This window comes from Camelus ferus, chromosome 26 (assembly GCF_009834535.1).
Source record: "Camelus ferus isolate YT-003-E chromosome 26, BCGSAC_Cfer_1.0, whole genome shotgun sequence".
Lineage (NCBI taxonomy): Eukaryota > Metazoa > Chordata > Mammalia > Artiodactyla > Camelidae > Camelus > Camelus ferus.
The window spans coordinates 26131166-26143483 of record NC_045721.1 but is presented as its reverse complement, the minus strand read 5'-3'; the positions used below and the strand labels follow the sequence as shown (position 1 = coordinate 26143483).

Below are 12318 nucleotides of genomic sequence, written 5' to 3'. Positions count from 1 at the left end.
CGGATGTAGGGTCATTCGCCTCAGGCATTTTATCTGATAATCTGATCAAGTTTCCAACCTTTACCAAAAATTAAATGAAGTCCCTGGTCAAGGCAGGCAAAGCCAGGGGCTTGAATTTTTCTAGGTCAAAAAACAACTTAAACCAAGCAGTCCAGTTTCTTTATATGTTACACCACTTACTTTGGTTTGTGAATCTGCTTCTGCAAAGTAGTACAGAATTTACTTAAGGAAAATCAGGAGTGGGTCAGAGGTGAGTCGTCTAAACTGGATGTTCTCCAATAAAGTCCATTTAAAAAAATACTGGTTTAATTTTTTATATTTTCACAAAAGGCTTAATGAGAACAAAGCAACTGATTTTCAAGTAAGAGCATTGTCATCCAGGCAGCTGCTCCTCAAGCTGGGTCAGAGGCAGTTCCCCTCCCGTCACCTGTCAAATGCCACTCTCCCTCCCCCATCACTTCACGTCACCTTGTTGCTGAGCACGAAGGTTTCTCCAGTGAGATATTTTGAGAGCACACATTCTGTGGTGTGAGATTATCACAAATGATTATTATAAATGACATGGCAGAGTGTTGTTCTCTATACTTTTATGAAAAGCACGATGCTGTCAAGCGTGTTTTCTGGAGGTCTTCAGCAAAGGAAAGAGCCCACTGCTGGGAAGGGATTCTCCTCCACAGCTGAAGACCCTGCTCAGGAGCCAGCTGAGTCTCCTGCCTCCAGAAAAACTGAGGCCCAGAGAGGCCGAGTACCCTCCTCACACCTGAGCGCTCAGTGAGTTCAGCTCTGAAGGCGATAATCTCTCTCCGTTCCCAAGCTGTGCAGTCGTCACAGGTTAGAGTCAGAGGCTGGCTCTGCGCATCTCAAAGTGGATGGGAAGTTCATAGGGCATTTTTTTTCAAATTCATGTAATGGATATGCAAAATAAAGGTGAACTAGAAGTGGGAAAGAAATCTTCATTTTTCAGAAGCTTTGAGAGCACTCTCGAGCATTCTGAATAATCTCCGAATTCAAAAATAAATATAAAGAATGAATGCCTAAAGTTATTAGAACACAAACAAGCCAATAGGTATGTCGCATGCTAGGAGCATGGGTGGTGTTTTGAGTTTAGTTTGGTTTTGTCACATTCCCTTTTCCACTAGTTTTCACAGCAAGATTTGGCATTGTACAATGTGTCTTCAGTGTACTTCATTAAGACAGTTACTAAAATCTACTACAAAGTAATTTACTTAATTAGGTGAGATATTATAATACATTTGAAATCATTTTGCAAATTGTGAAGTGCTACAACCAGTTTCCTTTTCATGCCAGATAAATGAAGTGTTACTGTATTTTTGTCCTAGAAATATCATATTTAATTGTCAAAAGAAGAAACTTTACTCTTTTATTAAATCATTCTGTTATAAATATATGGATACCCTCAATTTCTTAAATATTTAAAAAAATGGAACTCGGCTGTTTCCGGTGCTGCAAGCGGCGGTGTGGGGCGCGGGGATGGGGAAACGGGGATGGGGGCACCCGTACCTTGGTAGACGAAGTGAAAGCCCCGTGCAGGGGCCCCGCTCTTCGCGCTGAATCGCAGCAGAATCTGGTTGGATGTGGCCAAGGGCAACGTCTCGCCTGGAGGAGAAGCAGCCAGAGGTAAACGCAGGGCCCTCCCACACACAGCCTGGACGGACAGTGCTTTGGAAAATAATCGTGAACTTGGAATTGCACTTTTAATTCTTGAACGCTTGTAAAACTTCGCTTTGGGGCTTAGAACCCAAACACAGTGTTTCTATAAAGATTGTAACACTCTGCTCTTGCCTTCGTATTCCATTAGAACATTTGTTTTCGTCATGATCTCCTCTGTTTCTTCTGAAAGAAGCACTGAAAATCGGTGAATCGGCGGATAACGTGGGGAACACAGGAACCGGGTGAGTCACTGACTTGCCACCAACTTCACTTGATAGCTACTTGCTAGGGTTTTGTCTAGAAGTAGGACAATCTCTGAATCCAAAGCTGATTCAGAAAATGAAGAATTCAGGATAAGAAATCTTGTGAAATGTATTTTTCATCTTTTTTTTTTTGAAGTATACTCAGGTAAACAGACTCACAAACATCGTAAACAACCTCATGGCAACTGGGGGAAAAGGGATGAAAGGGATAAATTTGGGAGTTTGAGATTTGCGAATTTTTTTTCTCTTTAAAAGTGGGGGCACAATTCAGGAATGGGCTCCTCTTGAGTACGCTGAGGAGCGTGTGAATGGCTTTGACTTAGCCTGTAAGTATCACTATTTTAAACATGTATTTTTTGATGTATTGCCAGACCTGACAGACTGGACACTGGTAGAAAATAACGACACGGATCTTAAGACCTGTGATTAATAACAGTGAGAAAATGGAAAAAGCCAGATCCCAGCCTTGCTTGGTCAAAGGATGTGATGCACACAGATGGCTTCCTGTTGCCTTGGTAACTGATGGCAATGCAGCCATGGCACAAACGAGGCTGTGGTAACCACGAGGGGCAGAGTTAAATACACTGCGTGCAATTCATTAATCCACCTGAGCACGAGTCAGCGCTGGACGTGATGAGACCGTGTGGGTTTACATTTTTTGACAGGGGAAGACCCTTACATGTGATTTTAAATGAACGTATGGGATAAAAATTAAGTTGTGAAATAACAGCCCATGTTTAATGAAGTCCCACAGACGTTCACACGCATATACATGGGCACACGTGGACACGTGTTATGTGCACACACGTGTGCGCCTTTACACGTGTGTGGATGTGATGCACCTCTACAGGTTTGTACTTAAAGATTTGGAATAATTTAGACCAAAAGGTTAAACGTGTTGATCTTCAGGAAGATGACAACACACAGCCTGGGAAATAAAATAACAAGGAAGTTTATTAGCCCTTCTTTTCCTGGTATTTTTACTTCTTACTGAGATGAGTATTACGTTTTCTACAATCTTAGTAACTAAAATGATAAAGAGCAGCTGGTTTTATAAATAGGATAAAAATACATTTGAAATTTTTCATTGAAAATAAGATTTTACTAAACAAGCAAATTCAAAATGATTAAATTTCTCCTTCACAAGAGACAATAAAAATAGATGAGTTAAAAAGTAATTACCCTGGCTGTGTGAACAGAATTAAAGACAAGATTTATCGACTGTTTACCTGAATGAGATCCAGAGAGTGAGCTGAGGAGTCTGGCCTGAGGGTGAGTTCCGTCGAAGAGTTCCGCCAGGTCGTTCAGTGCTGTCTGGAAATAGGCAAACTGCCCGAACACCACTGCGGACAAAGGAGGGGCAGCACAAGACGCTTCTTTAAAAATAAAGAAACGAAGATGGTGACCATACTACGTACCTACTGATACGTCCAAACGGTCGTGATCCTAAGAATCCTGTAAAAAATGCTGTTATTAACTCACTTTCTTCTACTTTCTGGAAGGGTTCTGTTGCCTAAACAATTTCACTTTGCTTCCTGATATTTTGGAGCTTAACAAAAGGAATAAAATGACTGTGCCACGTGCAGCGGGGACACTAAATGGAGACTGGTCAGTGCAGGGAGGCTGCGGGCTGCCCCGTTTACTTCAGAGCAATGAGAGAGCTTTTTCAGTGCACAGTCAGCATTGTGACAGGACACCCGCTGGCTCTAAAGCTCGTCATTTAGCTGGGGGACTTAAGGCTCCTCACCTAGGACTGGGACAGCGCCAAATTCATATGAACTCACTGCAAGTTTTACACGATTCAGCAAAATACCATAGGAATTGCTTAATTGTCGCTCCACTCTACGATTTTATAAAACTTTTAGATTATGCAAATTTCAAGAACACATTTCCTCCCCGTAAAACAAAGCTATGTATTTTACCACTTCAAATTTAATCTTTTTGTGCCCAAATTGATAATATACAGGGCCTTTACAGTATTTAGAAAAACTGGTGATTCAGTTTCCATTTATAACCAATGAGCAACTCTTATTTAGATGTAAGATTTAAACTTAAAAAGAGTATTTTATTCACATTAGCACTTAACGGAATTGGTAAATTAACTGTTAACTAATCAATTCACTTCTCAGAAAAGGGTAAGGAAGAGGGAAAAAAGGAATCGATGAGACAGTGTAGGTTTTCATTAAGGACTCTTTGTAACTATTTTATTCCAGACATAACTTTTCTGCACAGATAGAATATGATAAATTTATCTCATTAAACCTTTCAGATTGGGAAATTGTTATCAGTATCTAGGACAGGAGAGTGACATTTATCTGCTGAAAAATCATCATCGTGTTGTAACAACTCCATAAAATTTTGTGATAACAAAGACAATAAACCACGGCTGCTATATCCTGCTGTGATAAATATATATTTTCAACTACCCATGAATAAAAATAAAAGGCATATTTATGGGAAAGTAATTAAAGGCATGTTGTTGAGAATCTAGGTAAGAACTTGTGTTAACTGAGGCTTACCAAGGGCCTTTAGAGACACTGGCCCCACCTAAGGACGGAGAGTCTAGGACCTACTCGAAGCTTTATTGTCCATTTTTATGACAAGATAAATGTGAAGCCTGGGCTCTCAGGTTTTAAATGAGAGTGACGCCCACTCCTTGTCCACAGAGTGCGTGGACCTACTCTTTGCTTTCTGGGAAGCACGTGCCCTGCCCTGGTTTCCAGGCTCACCCCAACCCTTCCCGAGTCACAGGTGCACACTCTTCACGGACGGTGGTGCCAGGAAGGCCTGCCTGGAACTCAGTCATCCTCGAGAAGCGGGGGAAGTGGCAGCTAAATGATTTGGCTTAAGAGACTAAGCACGTTGCCTCCCACGGCTCCCGAAGAGCCCCTGATCCAAAGCACTGAGGGCTGGAGTAAGTGCTCGGTGGGGTTTCCATCAGAGCCTAAGCAGCCTGCGAGTCACAGCATGACAGAAGCCCACAGCAGCCGTCTGCCTCCCATATGCAAGTTTCTTCAGCAGCAATTAACTTTCTTGTCATATAATTGTATTTTTTAAATGTTTTCCCTCAAGCAGACTCTAACATCAGAATTTTTATCTGTTTTATTTCTGTGAGTGGGCGACCGCTATTTTGAGTGTAGAGAAAAAACCTTGACTGTGTTGGGCTTTAAGTTTCACTCTTGGGAAAAAGGAACTCTTCTATAAAAGTATAAAAGCTACTAGCTGGTCGACCTCAGGAAAGAACCCTGCACAGCAGCACTTCCCCGGCCCAGGGTGAGAGGGGAGACGCAGGAATCCCGTGTTGCATAAACCACAGGGAAGCCAACAGGGGACCTTCGGCAGCGAAGGCACTCCAGAAAACAGGCTCGGGCTGGAAGTAGAGCTTAGGAGGACGTCAGGGAGGCAGGTTCGGGACTCTGCCCGCTCTGCCTCTCCAGTCACTCAGAGCTGTGCTGCCTGACCCGGTGAGCTCCCTCCTAGTCAGCTGGCTAGCGTGTGTGCCAATCACCCACAGCTTGACGCGCGTCCCCCCGGCCCCCAAGAGACGCTGCAACCCTCCTCTACACACGGCAACCAGATGAGAACATGCTTTCTAACAAAAAGTCAGAACAAAGCCAACATTCTGATTATTCGGGATCAGAATCCGAGGAAATGTAAGCATTTTATATCACCTTGATAAAAGAGTTGTGGTGGATACTGAGTAAGATGGATTTGGAAAACCTGTTATTTTGATACGTCATCTTTTTCCATACTATTATGTTATATCAAGAGCTGGAATATCTGTTTATAAAATGATGAAAATATTAACACCGACAGAAATACGACAGTGAATTAAAATAAGGAGCAAGTCTTACCAAACTCCTTTGGCACCGTTATTGAGTAGAGGCACGTCTGACCAGCGGTGTAATTATGAGGGTAGTTGGGTGACAAGACCACCCCTTCTGAGCCGGTGTACTGGCCTCCACATGGGGCTGAAAGGGAAGTCGGCACAGAATTACGCGCTGTGTGCAGCTGAAAAGCTGACAGGTGAGCTAACCATGAAAGCTCTCAGCAGAGGAGCACGAAAACTCAGAAACTCGACAAAACATCGCAGTTGCAAACCGATTTTACATCAGCATCAGAAGTGAAGTTAGGAGAAAGCCTAAGTTTGACCAGGCGGGAATAACAGCGATTCACCCTGGGAGGGAGACCTCATGCTGTGTTGACGCCCTCTCAGGCATGCCAGAGCAGAGATGGGAACAGCCGTCGTGATGACACGAACAGCTTCAATAAAGACCAGTTCTTAAGTGACTTCACAAGTCTCACCAGAATTTTCAGGGTGACATCAACCATCACATTAGCTTAAGAGATACAAAGGTTACTTCAATTGTCCATCGTCTTTAGATCTTTAGATTACCACAGGACTAAAAGGAAAAATAAAGTTTGCTTTTAGTTTGTGTTGTCTTTTCAGCATAGCTTCCGTTCAAGAGTGACATGTAGGTCACAAATGCAAGTGGGGTCTCATCCTGCAAGTCCCTTTGAAAGCTGGAGGAACCGGAAACCAGAGAGTGAGGGCAGGTGCACTGGTGAGGGGTTACCTGCACGGCTCAGTGTGTGTGTGTGTCTGTATTTTCCCTCCAATTATCTCATTACTCTCAGTGTTGCTCTCGCTGACAAAATAGAAAAATACTGTAGCCTAGATATTCAAAACACTCTTTTCAGCATTTGAAAACAGTTGATTAAATCTCAGTTTTGAATTATCCAATTTTTTGGATAAAATTGCAGATACTTCAATTCCTCATATTTGTACTTAAAAATGAGGTGCATGTCTGCTCACCTATTTAGAACATATTTAACCACTGAAGTGACACCTATGGCACCTTGGCCATGCCCTGTGTGGCCTGACCGCACGCCTTCCTATACTGGATACACCTTCTCAGAAGTCAGAATTATTTTCAGTATTTGAGAACGTTTATATTTCCTTAGCTTAATTCTTCTGGATGTGACAGTTGTCAACCATTAAAACAGACAGAAATCGGAGATAACATGTTTAATCTTCTGAATGTTAATGAGCACATCGTTAATCTAATTGATGGACAGAAAATTCTCGGGATTAATAAAGCTCTTCGGAATGTCAGTGCTGGCGTCAAAGCATCTCACTGACAATCTGGCAGACTTTCCAAGCCCAGCTTTACAATGGCCGGAAAACTGAAGTTGTGTTTTAAAAGTCAAAGGAAGACAGCCTGGAAACCTGACAGCTTTTATCTGTTTATGATCAACTAGTAGAGATTTTACCTAAGCTAAGGTCAGCCTTCATACTGACATCTTAACTTAGAATAACTTTATCACTCTGAGACACTTGTGTTGACTATTTTTTTTTACAATTTTAAACAGGAAAAAAAAAATTCACTTTCAGATGGTGGAAATTTCTGTAAATTCAAAGCTCAAGGTTTCCAGTGAAATGCTGGGAGACTCACCCTTCCAGTTTAGATACATCACTTAATTTCTTTTTAATAAACCATATAATTAAACCAGGCTATTTCAGAACTATATATTTTTCTTAAACACTTAAAGTTCAAATTTTTAAAAATAAGTATAAATGAAGAATGGAAATTTACTTTCTTTTAGACATATAAAATTCAAGAAGATCATTTTCAAATATCCCTTTTCTATTAAACAAACATTCATCTCTTTCAAATTTTAAACAACAAGCATAAATGAGAAGTAGACATAAATCTTCACAGGGCTAACATTTTGATGCCCAAATGATCAGATGGAAACCTTATCAAACAGAAATCTTATGTCTTCTGACATACTTGTTCAAGTGTAACTACAAAGACTTATTTTGTTCAAGGATAGGACAAAAGAGCATCACTTTGTAATAATAGAAAACAGTTAAAAAAAAAAAAGAAAAGAGGATAAAATGACAGAAAACTGACGTGGCACTTTAGGTCCTCTGCTGCCTGGATAGGCTGTCTGCGCCTACGTGTTCTCCCCCAGATTTACAGACGAGCACCCAAGCTGTGGAACACACCTCACACACCATGAAACATTTGTAAAATTAAGAAAAAATATGTAGAAAGTTTTCATTTAATTCTTAGTGATTATTCTGTCCATGTGACTGTGTTAATCTGAGAAACAGGCATGGTCTTTCTCATGTTAGAAATTCTCTTATGTCAATGTGATAATAGAAGAAAAATAAATATGCTTTTACTCTTCAGTAATTAATGTATTAAACAGATCATTTCCTAAACGAATAAAGACTTGCAACAGTGTTCACTGCAGATGGCAACAAGACACTAACTCATCCATTTAGCTAATTGGAATAGATGTCTCATATGTAAAGGCAAAAAAAAAAAAAATCAAATTTGAATGTGAACCAAAAACAACACATGCAAACAAAAGCCACTCAGACCCATGAGAGGGGCTCCAGGCTGTTTCAACTTCTGTTCTAACTCTATACAAAAGCTCGATGAGCAAAGACTGTAGGCAACAAGAAGGGAAGTTGTACCATGCACTGAGCACAAACTAGCCCCCAGCACACCGCATAATACATGACCTACCAAGATGTTTAAAATATAGCAAAAGGCCTTGGTTTAACTTGTGATCTGAGTGATTCACAGACACTGATTTATCCACAAAAACGCTACGCTTCATGAGACACCCAAAATTAACTATGGGAGAGGACCTTTCTGTTCAATGATTTGGAATTTTTAGTTTTATTAAATTTAAGTAAATAGCTTAAGGAGCAATCAGTGTTTTATGTTTTATGTATTCTGATGACTGCTTAAAAGAAACAGAGCTTCACTTTATAAGTTTCAGACATGGAAAAAAATCTCTAATTTAAAATTTGATTATTTATCTATTGCTTAAATGTGACCTCAGTTTTTATATTTAGTCTGTGGCTAAAGAATGTATTATCATCCCCCCATAAGTCCAAAGTGAGTTTGAATTTAATACAAGTTTAATTTTCCCAGTGATACTTAGGGAAAGTCATCACTGAAGGAAACGCTGGTCCCGCACGAACGTACCGCTGCAGGAGGGCAAGAGCCGGTTCCAGGCGGGTTTTCCATCCGCTCCGATCACGCACGTGATGGAGGACGGGTCCACGATCTTGTAGCCAGAGTCACACTGGTAAGTGACCGTTGAGCCAAGTTTGAAGTCCGCCCCGATTCTTGTCCCATTCATTATATTTCCAGGGTCAAAACAGGCTTCCCGTGGTTTCTCTGCAGGAGAAATGAATGTAAACTCCGTGAGGGCAGGGGTTTTGCTTTTTGTTGGTGGTGGTGGTGGTTTATTTTTTCAGTCCCTAAAACATTGCCGAGCATACCAAACATGCTCGAAAATATTTACTGATTAATGGCCAAGCTGTTAATTAATATTCAATTTAATAATTAAATATCATAGAAAAATAGAAAAAACTCCTTCAAATAAAATTACATTTCTTCTTTTTCAAACCACAGATTCACGACAGCATCGCTAACGAGCTTGACTTCCTGCCTTCCATACTTAATTCACTTGTAACAGGAAAGCACATGCATTTTAGGAAGAGATGAAGGAATCTGGCTTCTCAAAAGGAGATTGGTTTAATTCACGTAAGTTAAGAGTGCTTTCCTACCCTGGTAAGATTGGGCAGGTAATCGGGGAAAGAAGGTTCAATTTTCTACTGAGTCAGTGAACACCAGACTTGGCAGGAAAAGCACACTTCCTGAGCTGAGGGTCCAGCACTGCGTCTGGGACACAAGCACCAGACAGTCCAGCTCTGACTGCAGTGACCGCTCCAGTGAACCCAGGCTGTGTTCCCTTTGGGGCACCAAGCTGGCGACCTTCGTGCCTCACTCCAGTCCCACCACACCCCTGCAAGGTAAGGTTGCTCTGCAGCTCCGTTTCACATTTTGAGAATCTGAAGCTCCAGGAAAGTTAAGTAACTTTCACAAAAACACTCTGCAGAGGCCTGTCTGATGGCGGAGCCACTAAAGAAGGCATTCACTACAAACCCACCTTCTCTCAAATATAAATGCAAAGCTGTTTCTTTCTCTCACAGTCCTGTACTATGTAGTTAATTCCACTTATGCTTTCATGGCCTTAATTGTAAATGTCTTACTTCAGCAGACCTTCCAAATATTTCTAAATTATAAATCAGCATATATACACACACACACACATCTCCTTTTGTTGTGTGCAATTCCATCATCTGAACTGCCTTCTGTTTGTGCTTGTTGACATTCTTCAGACCATCAACAAAGTCCCTCGTGACGTCAGAAGCTCCTGGAACTGAACATCACAGCTCTTCAGGTGGTCAATATAGATGTTATACTGAAATGTTTTCCTTCTTTTTTTTTTTTTTGGCTTGAAGTTAAGAGAATGCTATTTGCCATGAATGTGTGTGTGTGTGTGTGTGTGTGTGTGTGTGTGTGTGTGTGTGTGTTAATGGGGTTATTAACATAGACTCAAGATAACTTGAGTGGATAAAACAAATATGTTTTAGCTCTTTCCATGTGGCTTGCCAGTCTTTCCCCCAGTGTTAATCATACACAAAAAAGACTTCTGGAAAGTTACACGCAGAAAGCTGAATTTCTCCTTTGGGTTGTGAGCAATGTGGATTATGTTCCCTTTAAAACAGTCTCCCTGCTGCCTGCCTGGGTGCTGCCCAGGAGCAAATGCACGCAATGGTGCTGGGAGGCCGACTTTGCCAGGAGGACGGAACGGGCTGTGACAACAACCCCCTGCGCCCTCTTCGGGGTGGGTAATACTCAGTGGAAGAGGCAAAAGCACTGTATGAAGTTGTGCAGGAAGGAAAGAGGCCCACTGAACTGTACTTCTTCAGGATTTCTCACTGCATTTTTAACAACTTATGAATCAACATCAGCCAAACAGCGACCTCGTTGGCAGTTCTGTTGACCTAATCTACCACAGTGAGCTCTTAGAATGTTTACACACTTTGCTTAAAGTATAACATAAATATATAAATATTACAACATATAATTATATATAAATACATAATATATATAATAAACTGTTATAATATATAAATATAGTTATATGTAATATATAATGTGTATCATATCTACTATATTATCATATACACCATGTATATGATAATATAGTAGTAATGTAAAGTATTAATTATCACACACCATCACACACCATTTATTATTGTATATCATATTATATATCACATGTATTACATGCCATATGTAATATGCTAATCACCACATGTATCATACATCATATGTTATCATATATATAAAGTGTGGAAATGTCTCCACGGGTCCCCTGGTTTTGCTATGGTTAGTCTCACAGCAAGAGTTGTGTACTGTGTGGATCAACACTCTCTAGTCATTTTATTGAGAACCGATTTGGATATTTCAAGGAGTAGGTGGCATTTTGATCATTCTTTGTAGCTGCTTTAGACCTCATCTAGAACACACATCATTTATTTTAAGCAAATAAGGAACAAATAAAACCATGGGCACTAGGACAGGTGTCCCATTGGCTGTCGTTTACACCATCACCCAGCAGAGTGCACCAGCATCTACAGACACAGCGCTGGTCCCGGGCAGACGTCACCCAGCAGAGTGCACGGGCACCTACAGACACAGCGCTGGTCCCGGGCAGACGTCACCCAGCAGAGTGCACGGGCACCTACAGACACAGCGCTGGTCCAGGGCAGACGTCACCCAGCAGAGTGCACGGGCACCTACAGACACAGCGCTGGTCCAGGGCAGACGTCACCCAGCAGAGTGCACGGGCACCTACAGACACAGCGCTGGTCCAGGGCAGACGTCACCCAGCGGAGTGCACGGGCACCTACAGACACAGCGCTGGTCCAGGGCAGACGTCACCCAGCAGAGTGCACGGGCACCTACGGACACAGCGCTGGTCCAGGGCGATGTTTTTCTCCTATAAAGTGATGGAGGGAAAACTACATGCCTGTTGCCTGGTCAGCCCTTCTGATCACATTTCGTCGTAAATCTCCTTTGGTTCAGTTCACCCCTTGTTTAAATGCCTCTTGGGATGTTCTGCTCTGTGCTGCTAACTGAGATCCCTGATGGCCAGTTTTTTCCTCATTTCTCCAAATGAACTGCATCTAATCTTTTGGTTCCATTTACTCAGTTGTCAGCTCAGGATGTTTGGTGATAAATCTTGGTACTTTTTTTTTGCTTACAATTTGTCACATTTTCTAACGAGATGACTTCATTACATGGCGTGCTCTGCTGTGGTTCCCGTCTGTTCTGCTTAAGGACTCCTTCAGGAACTGCTGCTCTGGGTCCATGTGGGTTGACTCTGCCGGGTCCTGAGGTCACTTGGCAGGATGGCCCTGCAGCTCCTTCTTGTCACCGTGTCCAGGAGTCGGGTCTGCTCCCCACTCTCCTGGCCGTACAGGACCTTGCTCTTACAGGAT

The 12318-nt window shown here is 41.8% G+C and overlaps 1 protein-coding gene across 1 annotated transcript in view; it reads right to left on the bottom strand.

Annotated features, from left to right (window-relative positions):
• CSMD1 (CUB and Sushi multiple domains 1) overlaps positions 1-12318 on the bottom strand; it is a 1664412-nt gene that overhangs the window by 124524 nt on the left and 1527570 nt on the right. The window contains 4 exon segments of the mRNA XM_032468715.1: positions 1522-1617; positions 3164-3277; positions 5789-5905; positions 8945-9139. Coding sequence (XP_032324606.1) covers positions 1522-1617; positions 3164-3277; positions 5789-5905; positions 8945-9139 — 522 coding nt within the window.